The sequence below is a fragment of the Loxodonta africana genome, chromosome 24 (assembly GCF_030014295.1).
Source record: "Loxodonta africana isolate mLoxAfr1 chromosome 24, mLoxAfr1.hap2, whole genome shotgun sequence".
NCBI lineage: Eukaryota > Metazoa > Chordata > Mammalia > Proboscidea > Elephantidae > Loxodonta > Loxodonta africana.
The window spans coordinates 27,412,878-27,434,972 of NC_087365.1; the positions used below are offsets into that span (position 1 = coordinate 27,412,878).

A 22,095-nucleotide genomic window follows, 5' to 3' on the forward strand; every position below is an offset into this window, starting at 1 on the left:
CTTTCAGGCTGGCAGGGGAGGGGGTGGAAAACTCTCTGGAGAAATGAGATGCTAGGATGCTGGAAGGAGAACTGGCAGCACAGTGGTTAAGTGCTTGGCTGCTAACCAAAAGATTGACAGTTTGAACCCACCAGCTGCTCCACAGAATAAAAATGTGGCAGTTTGCTTTTGTAAAGATTTACAGTCCTGGAAACCCTATGGGGCAGTTCTACTCTGCGCTATCGGATCACTATAAGGTGGAATCAACTCAAGAGCAATGGATTTGGTTTTTTGGGTAGGATGCTGAGCCTCAAAGAACAACAAACCTGCTACTTGAAGGCGTTTTTCCTTTCCGTTTTAAACATTTGGCTCCTTCTCTCTCAAGGAATAGAATAGTCAAAAGGAATGTGCAAAAACTGTTTTTACTGCCCAGCTTTTCTGCATCTTTAGAGTCATGAAATCTCTTTCTGTTCTGTCTCCAGTGGGCACCTGGGCACTCAGAGCCCTTCCACGGTTCCCCTTGGCAGTCCCTGCAGCTCCAAATCCAGAAACTCCCGCTCACCTGGAGGCTGCCACTCTGTGCTCCCTTTCAGGGAGGCTGAGCCAAGGAGGGGGAGGTTTGGAAACCTTGGCCTTTGGGAAGTGAGTGGAGGCAGCAGTTCCTGGATGAATGACCCACCGGTACACTTCTAGAATTCCAACAGAGAGGACCCAGAGCTAAGAGTTCAGCTGGGGAGAGACAGGTTACCACTGAGGTGGAATGGCTTAGTGAGAAATTCATTTGTTTGTCCTTTTTGTGTTTTTCCCTTTCCCACTTCAAGAAAGTTGCAGAGAGGCTGAATGGCAGGGTGAAGTGCTGAGGTGGTCTGCAGAGCTCTGGGGTTTGTTTCACAGAAGCCTAGCTTCTTGGGAAGAGATGGGAGGTGAGAAAGGGCGAGGGCCAGTGGGGTACCTTTGGGAGACAGAGAGAGAATGTGGCTACATGTTAACAATTGGTATAACTGGTATAGCCTGGGTAAAGAGTATACAAGAGTTTATCATTAAGCACATAATTAACCAGTTAATGCAATGGTTTAACATTAATGTAATTCAGTACATAAAAAAAAAAATGGAGAAAGTTATATGATCATCTCAATATATGCAGAAAAGCATTTCATAACATTCAGTTTACAATTAAAAAAACTTTTAGAAAATTAGGAATAGAAAGATAGTTATAAAATCAAACATGGTACTTAATGGTGAAGTGTTAAAAGTTTGCCTTCTGAGATCAGGAAGAAAATGAAGATGCCCACTATCACCACTTCTATTCAGCATTCTACTGGAGGTTCCAAACAGTGCATTTAGGCAAAAAAAAAAGAAACTCTTGAAGTGAAGAAATAAAACTGCCCTTATTTTTAGATGACATGATTGTTTACTTAAGAAAATCCAAGACAATCTATGGATAAATATCACTAAAGGGAGCTAATCAAGGTTCCTGTATACAAGTGAGACAGATAGGGTTAACTGTACTGGAGGAATAAAAACAGCTGTTAAAAGATTACCATCTAGAAGTTGGGAAAACAGGAATCACATCCTGTCAACATGAGATAAGGTTGAAACAACCCATGAATTACTGTCTCCTTCTTAGTGTTTTTCTAGTCCCTTCCCCTTTTAAGGAAACCCTGGTGGCATAGAGTTTAAGTGCTATGGCTGCTAACCAAAAGGTCGGCAGTTTGAATCTGCCAGGCGCTCCTTGGATACTCTATGGGACAGTTCTACTCTGTCCTATAGGGTCGCTGTGAGTCAGAATCCGACTGGACGGCACTGGGTTTGATTTTGTTTTTTTCCCCTTTTACAGGTTCCACATATGCAGAAGAACAAAGTGTGACCGCTGTTTAACCTTCCTTAGTTTGCCAAAGATGGCAATGTAGTGCCGAAGATCAGTGCGAAAGGGCTGCCGAGAGGACTCCAACTTGAGTATCAGCAGGCTCCGTCTTGGATTCCAGATGCACAAGCAACCTAGTTAGTATGTGTCGCCATTCTGAGAAGTACCCACCCCTTGAAAGAAACCCACTAAATATTCATTACTCTACTGTCTCCACCGAACCCATGTAAGCCCTAGCCTTGCTTCCCTTTTCGAGTCAGTCTTTTGGAGAGGCATAAGCCCCCACCGACTCCTTTTACTTGTCATAAGTAAAATAAACCTGTTAGAGCTAAATCCAAAGTTGTCTCCTCTGTGTATTCTTGCAAGAGAAACACAAGGACCTATTGAGTCCGGAAGGCCTCTGTTCCCTCAGCCCACAAGGTCGTTGTACAAAAAATCAATTGTATTTCTTTATACCTGCAACAAACAGAAAATGATATTAAGAAAATGATACCATTTACAACAGCATAAAGTAATAAAATACTTAGGAATAAATCCAATAAAAGATGTGCAAGACTTCCACATACTTATAAAATGCTATTAAGAGAAATTTTGAAAGATCTAAATAAATGGGGGGATCTACAATATTCATAGATTGAACTACTCAGTACTTTAAAGAAGTCAATTCTCCATTAATTGATCTATAAATTTGATACAATTCCAGTTAAATTCCAATGAGTTTTTAAAGAAATGAATGTTAATAAAGCATGTATGAAATTTGTTTGGAAATGCAAAGGCTCTAATGAAGCCAAGATAAACACGAAGTAGAATTAAGTTGGAGGATTTACCTTACTGGATATAAAAACTTACTAAAAATCTAAGATAGTTAAGATAGTGTAGTACCGGTATAAGGAGAAACAAAAAGCGCAATGGATCAGAGTAGAAAATCCAGAGCAGATCCACACATATATGCACATTTGACTTATGACCAAGGTGTTACTGCAGTGCAGTGGAGAAAAGATGGTCATGTCAATAAATGTTGCTGGGTCAATTGGCTACCCATATGAAAAAAAAAAAAATTAAACTTGACCCCTAGCTCACATCATACACAAAAATCAATTCCAGGTGGGTTGTGGATCTAAATATAAAAGCTAAAAACAATAAAGCTTCTAAAATATCTTCTTGATTGTGAGGTAGGTAAAGATTTTTTAAACAAGATATGAGCAGCACTAATCATAAAGAAAAGATTGATAACTTGGGCTATACTCAATTAGGAAGTCCTATTCATCAGGAATCCTATAATGAGAGTGAAGAAAAGGGGAATATTAAAGAAGTGATGGGGCAGATCTAAAGTCTACAGGAATGCTTAATGACCCATACCCATCAGGACCCTCATGCTGGGGGTCTTCTTGTGAACACCAGACTTGGCTTAAAGGAGGTGGCTCATTCCCTGCCATTACCCAGTAGGTGTTGTTACTGTCACTGAAGTGTTATCAGAAGAAGCAAGCTTGAGGGTGTAAGTGCAAAGGAGTGGATGGAGGTGGGCAAGGTGGCCGCTCTAAGCGCATTAGCTAGGAGCTTCAGAGAATCACCAACTGTGAACAGCCTATCTCTTCTTGGAGAGAAAGACACTATGATCTGTGATCTTTTTCCTATCTAGAAAAGTTATTTTAGGGAAGAGAAAAGAGAATTTAGGGTCCACTGGAACATTCTACTGTTGCCTTATTCTACACTTGGAGGTGTGGGTGGGGAAATAGACCTTAGAGGTCATTCTGGCACAAGGCTTCTAGACTATCTTCAAGAGCATGAAGCTTCATTGTTTTAGCTTTCACATTTAGATCCACAGTCTACCTGGAATTGATTTATTTTATTTTATCACTGTTGAAAATATACACAGCAAAACCCATACCAATCTGGAATTGATTTTTGTGTATGGTGTGAAGTAGAGGTCAAGTTTAATTTTTTTTTATATGAATGTCCAATTGACACAAACACCAGTTATTGAGAAGACCACCATTGCCTCACTGCACACAATTTCCATTTTTCTGGGAAATTTTTGTTTTTGAGAGAAGGTAAGAGCCCCACCAATATGGGTATGGATGAGGAGAAGGACCTCCTACAGGACAGTCAGCTGGCCTGTCTCCCCTTGACCAATGAGGCCTGTCCACAGTGGGCCCTGTCTGAGCCAAATGGAGCCTCAGAAGTTGCCCAACCCCCAGGGTGCGATGCAGAACACAGTGGCTTATTCTGCTGGGAAACTTTTGAGAAAGAAAAGCAGAGGATTTCCTGGAGATGCTCTCTCTGAAGGGTGAGAGGCCAAGTGTCTGACTCCCATCATGCTCATCTGCCACCTGGCCCTGTGGAAAAAAAACCCTGGAGGTGAGCTGACACTGAGAGGGTTTCCTTTGTCACCTGAAGATCTTGGTGCCTCAACTAGAAATAGCCTGGGCAGAATTTCTGTCACCTGGTCCCAGGAGAGGTGGAATCCACAGATAAAGGAAAACTCGTGACCACTATAAACTTCTTCCACTGGATGACTTCCAGAGGCCACCTCCAGGGAAGACTCTGGTGCACTCCACATATATCCCTCACCTTTACCTCTTCCGTGTACACTTGCCTGACCTTCAGCTGCCAGCACCTGCATCTCTTTGCCTGAGGACTTCCTCTAGCCACTGGGGGCTGTTTTGCCACCCACAGAGCAGACTGGAAGTGCCAAAAAGTTAGTGTTCCCTTTCCATTCCTCTCAGAAGCCTTCAACCACTGACTGACAGGAGTTGGTGTATAAATACCCCAGCTCTCTCACCTTTCAGGCGGGAAATCTCCAAAGCATGTGTTTTATACTGTCACTCAGGGCTCCCCAGTGGGATTAAGCTCTAGAAAACCCACAGTAGTAACTTTCTCAACAATACACTCTTCCCTTTCCTGTCTCACTTCCCTGCTTCCTTAATGATGCTTCCTGGGGTCGCCTCCCAAGTAAACTATCGGACTCAAATTCTTGTCTCAAGATCTGTTCTTGGGGGAATCTAAACTAAGGCAACTTCCATTCCAATGTGACTGGCACCATCGCGACCAATATAAACTCAGGCATTGGAGTTAGGACTAGGATATGTATCACAAGTCTGAGATGCTCAGCACCTATACAGATCAGTCTTGATGAGCCAATCAGTTCTATCTTGTGTACAAGGCCTCAAGGCTGTATCTAACCTAAAACCTGGCTCTCTGATAGCAACTGTTGGGTAGCGGGGTCTCTTCTATAGATTTATATAAGATCAAGGTTGAACTTCTGCCACTTAGCTTAACATCGTCCTCAGACTCAAGTTTGCTGGAACCACCATTTAAAATGGAACTCCATTTAACTAATGGGTGTGGGGAGTCCAGGAAGGTGTTCTACCTGTGAAGGCCAGAAAATGCCCCAGTTGTTTTGTTAGAGATGCCAGAGACCCAAACAGTTGCCCAGACTTTGCTAATGAGCTGATGTGTGACCCATGGTTTATGGTCCAGTTTGACTCACTTCTCAGTGATTTTTTTTTTTTTTTTTTTTGGCCACAAAAGGCCTGGTGTGATATTTACCCAATTTGGTTGACAGTTTTGATCTCAAGTGACAGCTGTGATCAGTGGGTGGTAGCTGTGTTGAAAAGGACTCTGTAATCCTGGTGGTTTTGTGACATAGCAGAGGCTGTTGGTGCCCTCCCCATGTGCCATTGGATTTGCTGTTCCAGTATTTGCTTCTGATATCCCATGGCAAGCATTGTGACTATCTAACTGGTGACTTTTTTCTCTATGCAGGTGGAAGGGACAGGGCAGAAGTGCCAGAGAATTAATTTAGGGTAACAGCCCTTACCCAATGACAGATGAGGGCTGGAGGTTCAATATCCCAGGTCTCTTCCCCTTGGGTGGGAAAATTCTGAGGTGTGTTCTACACTGTCTTCCAGAGTTCTCCAGCAGGGAACTTGTCTCTGGCTGTTTCTACGGGAACTGAAATGAAGAAACGTGGGAAAGAACATCATTGATTATGTCTACTGTGGTGAGGCAGAGGTCAGGGGTGACTCGAGTGGTGGCTTGAACACAGTGTTGTAAGATCTCTGAGGACAGATATCATATCTCATGTATATCAATCATATTATCTGACCCATCCCAGGAAACAGGGTGTGACCACCTGTCCCAAGAATAGACGTTCAAGTTACCACCTGGACCCAGCACAGAGCTTTCCAAGTGTTCAGACCGGGAGGGCCTGCTTGGAGCCTGAATGGAACAGGTCTTGGGCACATAGGCTTTGGGTTCTGTAAGAAGACAGGCTGGAAGCAGAAACTAAGCAGAAGGGCGGGGGAGCACTGAGAATCAGGCAGGATGCCCAGGAGGTTACCCCTGTGTGATGGTTAATGTTATGTGCCAGCTTGGCTAGGCTATGACTCTCCAGTATATAAATGGATGTTCTGGCAAGGCTCACTCTCTCTTGACCTTTTACTCCTCTTATTGTCTGATCTCCGGTTCTTGCAGAAGGCTTCAGCCTGAACACCAACAATAACCAAAAAAACGAGTGTATGGTCACATATGTATGTGTGTATGGATAGATGCAGGTGTGTACCTATGTGTGCACAGATATAAGTATCTGTATGTGCACATACAGATATGTGTGAGTTTGCATATATACTCATAGAGGACACAGTTATAGATACTTCTCAGACATAACCAAACATCTTGCGAGATTGGTTTTCTGGGTTAAGGCTTAAGACATCAGTCTCATAGGACAGCTCTGTCAACTGGCATAACATAGTTCACAGAGTTCATGTTCCGCATCCTAGTGAGGTGAACAGCATCTGGGCTCTTAAAAGCTTGCGAGCAGCCATCTAAAATACAACTATTGATCTCTACTTGTCAGTAGCAAAAGAGAAAGAAGGAGACCAAAGTCTCAGAAAAGAAACTAGTCTACAGGGCTAATAGACTACACGAGCCATGGTCTCATCTACACTGAGACAGAAGAACTAGATGGTGCCAGGCTTTCACTATTGACTGTTTTGATCAGGACCACAATAGATGGATCCTGACAGAATGAGAGAAAAACGCAGAAGAGAACTCAAATTCTTAAAGAGTCCAGACTTACCGGATCAGTTGAGAATAGAGGACTCCCTGAGATTATCACCCTGACATACTCTTTAAACCTTGAACTAAAACTATGTATCCTCTGAGGTCACCTTTTAGTAAAATAACAGATTGGCACACAAAATGAAACATATTACCCATGAGCACAGTGCTTCATTAAAAAAACATCTATATGAGACCAAAAGGTCAACGATCACTCTAAAGCAAAGAGGGGAAGATAGGGGGCAGCGAAACCAGAGCACTAGAAATGGAACAACCAGAACAGAATTAATGAGAATGTTGGCACATTGTATAAAATGTAACTAATGTCACTTAGAAATTTGTATACAAATTGTCAAATGGGAACATAGTTTGCTGTATAAACTTTCACCAAAAACACCAGTTTTTTTCTTTTATTGTGCTTTAGGTGAAGATCTACAGAACAAATTAGTTTCTCGTTAAACAATTAATACACATATTGTTTTGTGACATTGGTTGCCAATGCCATGACATGTCAACACTCTCCCCTTCTTGACCTTGGGTTTCCCATTTCCATTCATCCAGCTTTCCTGCTTCCTCCTGCCTTCTCATCCTTTCCTCTGGGCTGGTGTGCCCATTGAGTCTTGTATATGTGGTTGAACTATGTGTATTATTGTTTGTTTTATGGGCCTGACTAATCTTTGGCTGAAGAGTGAACCTCAGGAGTGGCTTCAGTACTGAGTTAAAAGGGTGTCCGGGGGCCATACTCTCGGGGTCTCTCCAGTCTGTCAGACCAGTAAGTCTGGTCTTCTTTTGTGAGTTTGAATTTTGTTCTACATTTTCCTCCAGCTCTGACAATAATAATAATAATATTAAAAAAAAAACGAACTCCAGCCTGCCACTTGAGCTGCAGATTTTGGCTTAGCCCACCTCTGTAACCCTGTGAGCCAGCAGAGGTCTCCAGCTTGCTGGCTCACCCACGAATTTGGGACTTGCTGGCCCCCACAATTGCATGAGCCATTTCACTGGCTTTGCTCCTCTAGAGAACCCAGACTAAAACACCCTGTCATGGGTCCCAGGTGAGTCCCAGGTGTTACCCAAGAACACAAGAGAAGGACCTGGAAGCCTCTGAAGGACAGGATCAGCCTTGGCAGGTGTTTGCCCAGAGGGCTTCAGGGCATGAACACACGGATCAGGGAAGCACAGGTTCTGAAGGCCAGAGCCAGGCAGCGCTGCCAGGAGGAGGAAGAGGAAAGCCTGAGGCCTGTGGCTGGACATCGGTCTCCCCAGAGTGTGGGCCAGACAAGTGGCTTCCAGGGTCAGACAGCCAGACTTTTGGGGTCCAGGGGAAATGTCTCAGAGGGATGACTCAGATTAAGTGCAGGGGGGGTGAATGGGTCTGGGAATCTCGCCTCTTCACCACCCTTCCTCCTAAACTCTGAGGTGGCTCAGCAAGAAGGTGCCTAGTCCTGAGGAGAGGGTGGTTGGAAGACGGCTCAGACAGACAGCCAAAAGCTGCCTGCTCACCCAGGTGAGGCTCAGCCTACATTTGGAACTGGACCTCACTTCTGGGTCTCTGCGCATCTGGGTAGTGTGTTCCCTGGTTCCCAGCAATGTCCTTCTGACAACCCCCACCTTGGCCCTGGCCAGACAGCTGGGACACTGAAGCCTCCTCAGCAGCCAGATCGTGCTCCACGGTCCCAGAGCTTCAGGGCCTAGCCCATCTCCTGGGTCCTCAGGCCTGGGGCCTGCCCCATCTCTGCCCCCCTAGTACCCAAGAACAGACACAGGACAGAGTATAGCTGCTCAGGTGAAGGTACAAGATGGCTGTCCAGCGGGCATGGTTTGGAGTGGCCCCATAAGAGCTGCAGAACCACTGAGAGACGAAGGCCCACGCCAAAAAAGCAGGCAAGACAAACCTAGTGGCCACCTGCAACTGTGTTTATTGTTCTGATTTCTCCAAACTCTGAAGAGCCAAGCATGAGGCCACCTGGGGGTCATCTTGGTCCATTCCATCCAAACTGAGTCAGTGTGTGTGGGCCGGATGCTCCCTCTTCTGCGCCCTCCAGGCCCAAAGTTCCCACTGGGAGTTATGATGTGGCAAGCATGAATGTTCAGGACTCAAAGAGAGTGGAGGCAGCCACAGAGTCAAGCGGCCTTGGGAAGCTCCATGGGAGCCTGGGCAGGCCTCCTAAGGCTGCTGGGCACCACCCTTTGCCCTGGAGAGAAGTTGGGATGCTGGGCCTGTTGAGATGGGTCAGATGCAAACAGGACCTTCCTAGGCCACCTCTCCCTGAGCTGTTCCATCCCATGCTCCCCTCACCCAATGGCCCTGGTCTGTATGAGATCCATCTCTTCCAGAGGAACCAACCCAGTAAGTGAGGCCCGACATCCCGGCTCCTCCTCCAGGATGCTCTCCTGCCAAGAGCATCAGCACAGTGTTGGGGCTTCCAACCAGCCCAGAGAAAGGGAGGTGAGAGAAGCCTGTGGAGCTGGTGGGACTTTGGGCATGGTGAGGAGGTCTCTCCAGGTCAGGCCCGGGGGTTGAGGTTGGCCCACGGTCCTGCATCTGCCTGTGCTGCCATCCAGGACATAGGTGTGAGTCCTGGAGGAACCTCTAGCCCAGGCTCAGCGGAGACAACACCTGCAGACCTGTTGGCGAGAGGGAGAGGAGGCCCTGGAGGAAGGCTGGCCAAGGAGGGGACAGGAAGCTACTTCTCTCCATCTGTTCAGCTTGGGCCACTCGCATGGGCTATGTGGCTCAGACAGTTGCCTGGATGAGCCCTGGAGAGGGAAACCTGGACCCCCAACCCCCATCCCTGCTAAGGCCTTTTGGATAGAGGGCCAATCCCAGGGCCAGGGGAAGTGGCAAGACTCAGAGACCTACCGTGATTAGGAGTATGCCAGGCCCTGAAGTCCCCGGGCTGGGGAGTGGAACTTTTCAGAATCCTCAAAAGGCTGGTCTGTCGTAACCAAGCAGAGAGGAACCATAAGCCATGTGCAGCCTGGGGACCTTACCTACCTGCCCCTCTCTGGGGTTGGGGCCAGTGGTCAGTTGGTAGCATCCCATCCAGAGTGCTGAGCACCCCAAGCTGTGAGACCCAAGAAAGCAGTGTCCAGATGGACTTCCCTTGGACCCCTATGGGGCTACCTGCTATGTACCCCCCAGGTTCTTCAAGGAGAACTGGTCAACCAGCATGAGTACTGGTGACATATGGTTGTTCCATCCCCATCCTTCCCCAAGCTCAGCTGCTCCCTTAGGGCTCCCCCCTCTGGCCACTGGAGAGGGGCAGTATGGGTCACTTACCTGGAAGTCCCTCTCCATGGGTTCTGGGGCAGGCCTGGGGCGGGGAGCCAGGTGGGCGCAGCACGGGGGCAAAGGCGCTCCTCTGTTTGACAGCGGAGATCATGTTGACAGGCGAGAAGGAGAAGACGCTGGTGGTGGGGGCAGCGGCCGGGAGGGACATGGAGGAGGCAGCGGCCAGCGGGGGGCTAGAGGGCATGACTCCGGAGCGGGGCGGGGAGGGGCAGGCGCAGCAGGGAAGGCGGTGGGAGACACAACAGGGAAACAGCACCAGAGTGAGCAACTCGGTTGGGGCCCTAACATGGACAGTGGGCCCCACATGGGCTGCTGACCTGGGCACCAGGCTCAGACCTCACTAGGGGCTGGTAGGGCTCTGGGGAGACCAGGACAGGAATGGGTCTGGAGGCAGGCTGGGAGCCTCAGGGGTCCTGGGAGGTTGTCCTTGGCTAACCCTCACCTTCTTGAGAGTTCTGTAGATCCTTCCTAGCCAGGTAAAAACAAAGCTAAAAGGCTCAACAAAACCAAATACTTGAGATGTCCCTGAGATGAGGGATGAGCAAGAAATGGAATAGGTTAGGATTTCTGCTGAAAACCATTGGGATTCTGAGATGCTAAGAAATATTTAAGGATCCTGGGGTTCAAGTCAAGGATCAAAATTCAGAGAGCTAGGGCAAGTGGTTCAGGTTGAAGTCTGGGGTACATACAGGCTCCTGTTATAAGGCCTCTCTATCCAGGACCACAGCCCACACAATGGCATCCTAACGTCCTTCACAAACATGTTTCCCTTACCAATATCCTCCACACTCTGTCCATCACCCTCCCCCTGACACTTTGTTCCCTTCCAGCTTAATAGCTTAAGGCAGGGTCTTGTCATCTTCAGCCTGGGACCTAGAGCTCTCCTTACCTTCCTCCTCCAGCTGGTCAATTAAAAAAAAAAAAAATAGTGCAGAGATCCAAATCATCTTCTCCAACCCTCTAGCTACCCAGGGCTGTGGATTCCCTCCTGGGCATCAGCAAGGAGCCTCCTGCACACATGTTTTGTCTGCCTCTCCTTCCTGTAGCCCCCTCTCCTGGAGGCTTCTGCCCAGGGCATCTCTGGATCCCACCTTTCTACACCCTTATCAAAACCAACTCCCTGCCTCTCTTCTAAATACCACTAAGGCTATGATTTGAGTGTTGCCAGCACTGGGGAGGAGGCGGGGGACACATGAGTTCCTGGAGGAAACCAACAGCCTGAGGGGACTGCCTTTGGCATCAGAACACTTCCCCATCCTGACACAATGGTGATTTCAACAGCTGCCCTTGTTGCAAATATCCTCACCCCCATGGATGGCCACCAGGAGGACAGAGCCTTTAAGACATTCTCACCACGGGTTGGTGAGGCCCATGCAGCCCCATGGAGGGCTTGAGCTTAAAAGTCAGAAAATGTACCACATCCCTGCAGGCTCAGGGATCACAGCCACATTTTACAGCTGCGATAGCCCTGGGAGTTGTGGGTTAATCCAGGAGGGGCCATTTGAGACCAGGCCAGAGATCCAAAGGGGCTAGAAGAGCTCGGGGCTGAGTGGCAGGGCTGCTGGTGGCCAAAGCAGAAGGCTGAAAGGAGGCCCAAGCAGACAGCCCCAGGTCCTCTGGCTGGGACAGTTCTGGATGTCATCTCAGGCACACCTTGGCAAATGAAATGGGAATGGCACCCTCTGGAGTTGTGCAAAAAAGCACTCTGCATACAGGGAGTTGAAGAGCTGGGTGAGCAGTGGTCAAGACAATTTCATGAAATGGGACTGACCCTTGGGTGAGTCCAGGGCATCTCCAGCCTAGGTAGGCACCAGCTCCAGCTGATGCTGGAACTGTGGATTAAGAGCTCTAGAATTGATGTCTCGTTGAGTAGGGAGGCCCTAGGTGAGCTGGCTTCTGCACTTTGGGGTACACACACTGTTCCTCCACTGCAGTGAGTAAATGGACTGGTGTTACAGACTGTACAAGTGTTGGTCCAAGAAAGCTTCTGTTTCTCTGCCCTGGGGAGGGCCCAGGGTGTGAGAGGCACCCAGAGGGAGGTTGTGAGTGTGCTCTCCCAGAGCTGAAGGGAAGTGGGGAGCAGTGAAGTCTGGCCTGAGCAAACGGCCAGGAGAGAGAGGCCTAAGAGGGACACCAAAGGGTCATGTCTAGGTGGATGCCAGTACAGTAGTCTGCGGGACCCAGAAGTTGATCCCAGGCCAGGAGGAAGGAGCCAGGCTCAAACCTGAAGCCAGGAAGAACAGCACCTAGGAGTCAGGAAGACTAGGCAGGTGGCCAGATCTTTTCATCCTCAGCAGTGGCAGAGGACAGGGGAGAGATGAGGAACTGCAGGCAAAGCCACACCCAGCTCTATTGCTCTGGCTCCATGGGTCTCCCAGAACTTGAGGGACACCCTCGCATATGACTGATAGGGAGACCCCTTGCAGGTGAGCAAAGGTGGAGTTACCCCTGCAACCCAGTGCTTTACACAGTCCAGAAAATAAACAAACCAAATCCATTGCCCTTGAGTTGATTCTGACTCATAGCAACCCTATAGGACAGAGTTGAACTGCCCCCATAGGGTTTCCAAGGAGGGACTGGTGGATTTGAACCGCTGACCTTTTGGTTAGCAGCCCTAGCTCTTAACCACTGCACCACCCAGGACTCCTTACACACAGTAGGTGCTTTATAAATGTCTGCTGAATAGTTTAACTTAAGGGTTGTAAACATGCTCTTCTGGAAGGTAGCGTGGGAAGGAGTGGCTAGCTAAAATGTAAAAGCATAAAAGCCCTGTTGCCCATCAGCCTAGTTCCGAGCTGCCCCACCCCAAGAAGCCAGATGGAGGGTGGTCAGCGACTGCAAAGTCACACGCTCTTTCTGAATTTTGTCTGGATCCCTTGCCCACAGCGGCACATTCTGACTTGAGAACAACCCTAGGTGGGGGTGGTATTAATGCCATTTTACAGAGAAGAAACTAAGGTTCAAAAAAGTACAGTAACTTGCTGAAGGCCACACAGCTCCCGATGTGGATAAGCACACTCTGTCTGACAACAGAGGACTCGTTTGGTCGGCCCTGTCATATCACAGGGAACCGTGCCTCTCTTATCGCGGACCCTGGCTCCTCGGACCAGGGCTACTGGGGGGAGTGGGTGCAGGAGGAAGCCGGCTTCTCTTAAACCTTGAGTTCCCAAAGGTTTCCGGCAGGGGGCGCTAGCCTCCACCCGAAACCCAGGCTTAAGACGGAAAGGTGGCGGTCAGCCGGGTTCCTGCCGGACGTCGCTCCATAAAGTCAGTTACAGGAGAATGGGAGGGCTAGAAGCTATGTGTACAACAGGGGTCAGCAAAAAGGACTAAAGGTGCGAAAACGACTCTGGCCCCAGGGCCCCAGAGTGTGCAGCCTCAGGGTGGGGTTGAGGGCAGGCGCCCAATGGCAGGGAGAGGTCGCAAGCTGGCAGGGCTGGGCTTGTGCCTGTGGGCAGGTCGGGTCGATCCCCATGGGGCAGGCGACGGAAGCCCACCCCTCGGGATGGCCTGGGGGACAGGGATGAGCCCCATTCTGATCCCCAGGGCCCGGATCCCCACTCCCCGCGGGCAGGGGACACTCACTGGCGAAGGGCGAAGTGGCAGTGGAGCCATTGAGGAAGCTAGGGGACCCGGGCACGCCGAGGCCGGCCACGCCCGGCGCCCCGTAGCCGCCGAGGCCAGCCCCGAGGCCGCCGCCGTAGCCGCTCTGCTGCGAGCTGGGGCTGGGCGCGAACCCGTGAGGGGACGCGCTGCTGCAGCTGCGCGCGTAGCCTGCGAGAGAGCGGCGGTCAGCGGTGCAGTGCAGGCAGGGAAGGGGCCGTTGGGGCGCCTAGAGGCTGCGGGGAGGGGCGGCGGGACGCACCCGGCTGGGGCCCCGACGTGGCGTCGCCGACGGCTATGGCCAGCGGGCTGCTGAAGGCGTTGATGCCCACGACGGCAGGGTGCGGGTGGCTCGGGGCCAGGGGTCCGAGAGGCGCAGGCGCCCGGGGTGCGCTGTACAGAGCCTCGGCCACATCGGCCGCACGCTTCAGGAGGAGCTCCTGCGAAGACAAGAGCAGGGCAAGGACCCGGCAGGCGCCGGGCCTGGGAAAGCCCCAGGTCGGGGAGAGCCTCGGGCCGGGCTGTGCGAGGAAGCGGACAGGGGCGCCATACCTGGTTACCGCTGGGCACTCCGTACAGGGCCTCCGCCAAGTCGGCCGCCCGCTTCAGCAGCACTTCCTGGGGGCAGGGAGGAGACAGCGGGACGGCAGGGCAGCCCCTGGGAGCGGCAGAGGGCCGGAAGCCCCTGCTCACCCCCTCCGCCCCAGGACACCTTCCCCTCCGCCCGGGTGCGCCCCTCAGAGTACCTTGGGCAGCCTCTCGGGGTCTCCAGGGTGTCTGGGAATGACTTTCTGTAGCCTCTGGAATCCGTAGTCAATGGTGGGCTCATTCAGGGCTGGAGAGAGGGGTGGTGTTTTCAGGACGCCTTCTCCCAGCGCCGAGACAGGGCACAAAATACGCAAAGGACTCCAGCAGCTAGTCCAGGAACCTCGCAGCACACCTCCTTTCCCGGGAGCCCAGCCCAAATCCCCGGGAAGACTGCCTCAGGGCGTATGGGTCAGCGAGACTCAGGGACGTTGCCTCGGTTCCTTCCTTCGTGCATTCATTCAACAAACATGCAGCATTCAGTCAACAAAAATGCACTGTGCCGGGCGCTTGGAGTTAACACACATGTAACTATATGATCTCATTTGTGGTTAGAAAAAAGGAAGCCTTATATACATACTAGCTTCTCCATTCCTACGGGCAGGACTGGAGGGAGAGTGTTCTATTTGGACTGGGTCTTACGGCGTGTTTAAAGTGCTTACTATGACAAAACAAACAAACCTATCAAACTCCATTTATTTCAGCTCAGGTGGACTCGGCAGCACATCTAATGGTCAGAGGTTTGCCAGCGTCCCGGGAAAAGGAATGGCTCACACCCAGGGCTCCAGGGAGGACGTAGCAGGCTCCAGACCCGGCCTGTCTCCTCCTCCTCCTTCTCAGCATGGCCCCGACTTAATTCACTAGCCTCGTAGACCAACTCCAACTCCAGATTCAGTGCATTTTCTTTAGTTTTCCCCAAAGCTAACATACTTCCGTTATCTGTGCACTTGCCCTTCCTTCTCCCTGGACTTCCCTTCCTCCCCATCTTTACCTTTCTAACTTCTATTCACCCCTCCAGTCCCAGTTTAGCCGACACCCCCTCCAGGCGGTTTTCTGTGCCCACCATTCGCCTCCACCGTGTCTCTCCACCACCCCACAGTGTGTTCACTGCTCAGCCTCCCCATCATAGGCTGGCGCACCCGACCTACAGGGTGTCCAGTGCCCCGCGAGCGGTTCGGTGAATATCCTTTGGGGACGGGGAGAAGTGGGTGGCTTGGGCTGGGGCAGGGCAGGAAGACGAAGGGGGCGAGATCCGGACCAGTGGCCAAATGAGCCGGGGATGGGGGAGATTCTACGCTGCCACCTCCAGGGACTGTTTCTCACGCATGTCTTGTGTAACGACTCGCCCTGGAGTCAAGCAAAGGATGCGTGGGGGGGGGGGTGTGGGGAGGGTGGGGGGGGGCACCGCGGGGTGCCTGGGGAAACCAAAAGACCTAGGGAAGATTTGTGGGCAGCGAGTCCATTTTGGGGCAGCTTTGGAAACAAACATCCCCCTAGATGTATGGCGGTGGGGATGAGAGGCCCTGGAGAGAAGGCCGGAGGCAGAGAAAACTTTGGAGCTGGGAGGGGATCTCGCGGCGCCCTGGGGAACCGAGGAGCGCTAGACCAGGAAAAGAAAGGTGAAGTCCCTGAAGAGAAGGTCCCGCGTGAGGAGGGGTCTTAGGGTTCCGGGTAGAGGTGGGCCGAGCAGCCGCCTCGGGGGGCGTGGCCAGGCCGTGGATTTTGCTCTCCGCGCACGTGGGGCGGAGCTGACTCCCAGGCCCCGGCGCCCTCCGGCGAGCCGAGCCAGGATGGGGCTTTCTCTGCCGACCCTAGGCCTCCCTCCCCTCCTCCGCCGGACCCTTTACCTGTGTAGACGAAGCGGCCGGGGGCTCCCTTGCAAAACTGCTTGGACTTGTAGGAAAGCGTCACTTCCACCACCCCTGGGATGTGCCGCGGGGGCGTCTGCACACGGATGGCGTGGGGCGTGATGAGCTGCGAGGGGAGAGGGGAGGCCTGTGGGTCCCGTCCTGGAGAGGGGAGGGCTCAGCCTTGAGGCCCAGAAGGCCCGGAAGAGACTGGTGGGGGTGGCCCACCTCGCTCCACACGAGCACGTTCCCGAACACGACCTGCAGCCCGTCGAAAAAGTTGTCACCGATGACAATGACGGTGGCTCCGCCCGTGGTCCAGCCCTCCCCGGGGCTGATGGCTTTAATGCAGGGGGTGGCAGCTGGGAAGCAGGAGAAGAGCCAGGTCAGATGCCCGCACCGAGGTCAGAACTGGGGGCTGGCGACGGCCGGGGCTGGGTTGGGGGTCCTGACCTTCGGAGGGGTCCAGGCGGCGCGCCCTGCGGCCATGCTTGGAGTTGTTGTGCACAAACATGTTGTCAGACACTGCCAGCACGTGTCCGTCCACGCTTACCGTCGTGGACACCACCACCTGCGGAGAGAGCCGAAGACAGCCTGGCTGGGGCCCTCAGGGGCTCCTGGCATGGGACTGTGGCAGGGAACCAGCAACTTGAGGCCATTGGCTGGATGCTGGAGTTCATCCAGCGCAGGGTTGCGGGTGGGGGTTGGGGGTTGGGGAAGAAGGGAAAAACTGGGCTTCAGGCCCTCAGGACTGGCCACCCTGATAGGATGGAAGGGGACTACCTGGGTCAGGCAACACCCCCAGGCTGCCCAGGGGAACTGACCCCCACCCCCCCCAGCAATAAAAATCAGGAAACCTGGGGAAAAAAATCTCTGGCTCCTTGGGCAAAGAGGGGCTATTATTTTTGCACACAGCTCCCTAGGCTGTATCCATGGGGCTCCAAGGCAGAAATAGAGTCTTAAAATGAGGGTCTGGATGGAGAAAGCCAGGGTGGGCAGCCTAGGGACCCTTCAGCTGGAACCCCCACCTAGTTCTGGGAAGGAGATTGGGGGTGCCTCCTTCTCCCTCCTCCCCCTGCACAAGGAGGGGTGTGCCGGTTGGGGAAGTGCTAAGGGCAGCTGCTCTCCGCTTCACGCTATGCAAATTACCTGGGTCGTTAATCATGTAAAAATGTCACAATTAGCATCTCCTTAAGTAGGACTCTAATGAAGCCTCCCTTGGCAGCCGGCATAAGGTTGAGAAGAAGCTGCCCCACCCCCAGCAGACACCAGGCCCTGGAGGCACTTGGCTGGGCAGAGACCTGCCCTCAGGCCCACAAACTTCTCCTCCCCTGGACTCCCCTCTACTGTAGGAAAGCACAAGTTTGCAGGGGGAGCCCTCTTCCCAAGCCCACCTGGAAGCGGCGCATGTCTCGGGGATTCCCTGCATTCTTTAGGCAGTTCTGGTTGCATTTGAGGAAGAACTTGAGGAAGAATCTGAAACAGGGTGGTCAGTGAGCTCAGAAGTCTGGGGGTTCTGGAAACAGATGAAAATCCCACTGCCCCCCACCATGCCCCTTCCAGGAAGGCGACTCCATCCGCCTGCTCTCACTCAGGCACACAGCCCATACTTCCATCACACTCTGCATATACTCATATACATGCCTGATACATGTGGAGTAGGTCCCTCACGCAAAGACTACGCTACACAGTGTGCGGACCACACAGTGCGTACTTGTCCAACAAAGTATACTCGTCACACACACGACATACATTCATCATAAAGAGTATATCACTATATATACTGTATATACTATTACTCACAAATTATACCCAACACACTGTATACTCATCACATACAATGTGTACTCCACAGATAGCATGTACTCACATATACCCAATGTAAAGTTATCACACAGTGAGTATATTTGTCTCACATAGCATATACCTATCACACTTATAACACAGCTATCACAGCATATCCCTCCCCTAGAGCATACCCATCACCTACACAATGGGTGGGTATGACGGCAATCTGCTGTGTGCCAGGGGGATCTTATCATAAAGTATATATAGGAACTAATCATTATATACACTGTGTGTGCCTTATATATTATTGCTCACAAAATATACCCACCACACACAGTGCATATCCACCACACTCAGTATACCTTTCACACAAGCGTATACAGTATGTACTCCACATATACAGTGTACTCATCACACTTATATAGCATACTAATTGCACACAGTGTTTACACCCATCATGCACAGTGTCCATGCCCATTACTCATAGTATATATGCAGAAACAATATGGAACAGAGTGTCCCATTAATACACCATTTTATGTTGTATGGGATTACCCAACCATAGAGTCATTGTAGGAGCCCTGGTGGTGTGGTGGTTAAGTGCTATGGCTGCCAACCAAATGGTCAGCAGTTTGAATCCACCAGCTGCTCCTTGGAAACCCTATGGGGCAGCTCTACTATGTCCTATAGGGTTAGAATCGACTCCATAGTAACTTTTTTTTTTCAAATAGTCATTGCAAGCACTGCACAGCCATCACACACAGCAGAGCCTCCTCCCATATAGCAGATTCTTCTCCCCCACACCAGATCCCCCCACATAGCAGATCCCTCCCCTCCACAACAGATCCAGTTCCACATAATAAAGCCCTCCCCTCCACAACAGATACTCCTCCCACACAGTAGATCTCTCTCCCACAGCAGATCCCCTCCCACAGCAGATCTCTCCTACAGCAGATACCTCTCCCACAGTGGATCCCCTCCCACAGCAGATCCCCTCCCACAGCAGATCCCCCTCCCACAGATCTCCTCCCACAACAGATCCCCCTCCAACAGCAGATTCCCTCCCACAGCAGATTCCTGTCCCACAACAGATCCCCTCCCACAGCAGATCCCCTCTTACAGCAGATCTCCCTCCCACAGCAGATCCCCCCCACGGCAGATCCCTTTGCACACATACATCCCCCTGCACAAGTAGATCCCTTTTCCTTCACATACTGCAGATCTCCCCCCCACATATTTTATCTATTATACACATAGCAAAAACCTAATCATCCATAGCTTGTACCCACTATGAGGGGTACATGTCAGACACACCTTACAGATACACAGTGAGTATCTTCTTTTCCCCATATGGTAATTGGAAAAAAGCACAGTATATGAGGTATGACTGCTTTTTAGATAAACCCTTGAGCACTTGAGCAGTCCTTCCAGGCAGTTGGCTGGGGTGGTGGGCCTTGGCCTGGCCACCCACCAGTAAGGTAACCACTGATGATGCTCTGGCTGTTGTACTATTAGTAAATGCAGGATAATATCAGTATCTGCCTTAGGCCCCTACAGCACTCACCCAGGGAAATGCCTGTTACAAACTGTGAGTGTGATGGGTCCTGGCATGTGGCTTTCTGGGAGCTCCTCCAGTCAGTTTCCTCATTTCACCAGCCCTCTTTGGTTTTAGACCTCAACTGTGAATGCCCATTTGATTCATCAGAATTGCCTCCAAAGTCTACAAACATGAAATTCACTTTCAGAGGAAGATTTGCACAGGCTCTGAAAGCCCAGTTCTCCAAGAGGAGGTCCCCAAGTGCTGGAGGACCAGGCACCACCCCTAGAACAGAGGTGTGCTAAGGGGGCAACCATTTATTGGGAGCTAGTAGCAGTCCTGCTCCTGGAGATACACCTCCCAGGGGACCCTGCCCCTGTCTACACTGCTGATCCCTCAGCACCTGTTATATTCCACAACACAATGGGCTCCCTCTGCAAACTCCCTTTACTTCTCTTTCCACAGAGATGTTACAGCAGTAAACATTTTCGTCTATAGGTAGATAAAACCTCCAGAAAATACTTCCATGTAGTACAGACATTCTATATATTCCTACAGGGCATTCTAAGGTGCAGACACCCCACAGGAACCCAAACAGAGCACACCCACAGTGTAGATACCCAAGATACTCCTACATGTTACTCTGACATGCAGACAGCTCATATGGCTCCAAACAGTAGTCATCACAGTGTAGGTGTCCTATAGGTCACCCCCAGGTGTGGACACCTCACATGCTTCCAGATAGGACACCCACACAGTGTAGACATCCATTCATCTAACAGTGTATGCTATAGTGGTCACCGACATGCAAATACTCCCTACAGGAAGGACATCCCATGACAGACACCTCTACACCCATAGTAGTCACCTCATACATATCCCTCATTTATATGACTTCTAATATAGACACCCTAATCATACACATGTCACAGACCAGTTCATTTAAATTCAGTATTCATGTGCTCAGGGCTTTACAAGGTGCTAGAAGGATGGCAAAGACCAGGATAGGACACGGTCCCTGTTCTTAAGAGGATTCATGTTAACTCTTGGAGACCACTAGTGATGCAACAAGCATGGGAATGCACCCTAAAATGACACACACTTCTCTGACATGTGCCCACTGCTCTCAACCCTACTCCCAAACCTACAGAATCAAGAGGAAGTGTCCGTGGATAGGGCTGGAGATGTGGGCTGACTCACTGTGTGGCCTGGGTAAATCCTTCTGCATCCCTGGGATCTGTCCTCATCCATAAACTGGGAGGGTAGCAGTGGGAGCGTGCGGAGGTGCCTTGCAGGGAAGCCTTGGGGACATCCTTTACTGCAAACTCCTGAAGCCTTCAGGCTGCTCTTTCTTGACAGGGTCCCAGCTTGCCCCAGGTGAGCCCTCTCATTGCCCCTTCCCTAAGCCCTTGCTTGTCCTTTGGATCCAGCACCAATTCCCACATCCTGTCTGGCCAGCCTTTTTGGGCCATTCCAGACTTCAGGGACTGCTTCTCCCTGAAAGCCCCAGGGCCCTGCCAGCACCTCCATCTGTGCAGATGTACCTCAGGACAGCTGTTTCTGAGCCTAGTTGCCATTACCTAAAAAGTGGTGAAGAATAAGAAGCAGCTAGAACAAGGCCTGGCCCTCCATGGGGGGTGTTGAGTCAGTTCCCTTTTCCCTCCCCTCTGAGTCTCTAGGTCAATGGTGCTGCTGCAGAAATCTCTCCCATTTTCACGAGGTTGCTCCCATGCAGCAGCCTGCCCAGTCAGACGCGGAGCCGATGTGAACGCTCTCCAGGAAGCCCACTGCCTACCCTGCCAGCCTGAAAGGTGTTAAGAAAAATCACCCCAATCTTGGAAATAAGGCAAAAAGATGGCTGTGTATCCTTCCAAACTCTCTAGAATAGTGGTTTTCAAAGCATCATTATCACCCGGGACTTGCTAGAAATGCAGGATCTCAGGCCCCACCTCAGACTTGCTGGATCAAGAGCTCTTCAGGTGGGGCCCAGCTACCTGTGTTTTCACAAGCCCCCCAGGCGAGTCTGATGCACCCTAAAGTTTAAGAAGCACTGCGCTGGAGCTGTGCTATCCAATATGGTAGCTGCTAGCCCCATGTGGCACTGAGCCCTTGAAATGTGGTTAGTCCGAATTGAGATGTGCCGTAAGTGTAAAATACACATCGGAGCTTAAAGACTTAGGAAAAAAGAATGTAAAACATCTTAATATTTTTTGGTATTGATTGCAGGTTGAAATAATATTTTGGATATACTGGGTCAAATAAAATATATTATTAAAATTCATTTTACCAGTTTCTTCTTGCTTTTTGAAATGTGGCTACTAGAAAATTTAAAATTACATATGTGGCTCACATTAAATTTATATTGGACAACACTACTCTAGAGTATGATGTTACAAAGCCACCTACGAGTCATCTGATTCTCTAGAGGAAAGTAACTTTGATTCATATTTACTATTGATTGGGGTCCAGTCTCTGTAAAATTAGGTGTTAATTTGCAGAAAACTGATAGGATGCAAATAATATTTGTCAAGAGGAG

General features: G+C 50.7%; 1 protein-coding gene across 2 annotated transcripts in view; it reads right to left on the reverse strand.

Moving 5' to 3' along the window:
• Window positions 1-8,803: 8,803 nt before the first annotated feature.
• The window catches only part of EBF4 (EBF family member 4), a 59,656-nt gene continuing 46,364 nt past the window's right edge, over window positions 8,804-22,095 (reverse strand). Inside the window, exons 7-17 of one of the 2 annotated variants that reach the window (XM_064275866.1) lie at window positions 17,629-17,710; window positions 16,688-16,805; window positions 16,463-16,596; window positions 16,235-16,361; window positions 14,549-14,637; window positions 14,355-14,420; window positions 14,065-14,242; window positions 13,785-13,973; window positions 10,188-10,385; window positions 9,768-9,843; window positions 8,804-9,532 (exon numbers count right to left, since the gene is read on the reverse strand). In XM_064275866.1, coding sequence (XP_064131936.1) covers window positions 9,773-9,843; window positions 10,188-10,385; window positions 13,785-13,973; window positions 14,065-14,242; window positions 14,355-14,420; window positions 14,549-14,637; window positions 16,235-16,361; window positions 16,463-16,596; window positions 16,688-16,805; window positions 17,629-17,710 — 1,252 coding nt within the window. In that variant the 3' untranslated portion in view covers window positions 8,804-9,532; window positions 9,768-9,772. Of the gene's footprint in view, window positions 9,533-9,767; window positions 9,844-10,183; window positions 10,386-13,784; window positions 13,974-14,064; window positions 14,243-14,354; window positions 14,421-14,548; window positions 14,638-16,234; window positions 16,362-16,462; window positions 16,597-16,687; window positions 16,806-17,628; window positions 17,711-22,095 lie in introns of those variants that run through there. The other variant, XM_064275867.1, reaches the window with a different exon arrangement.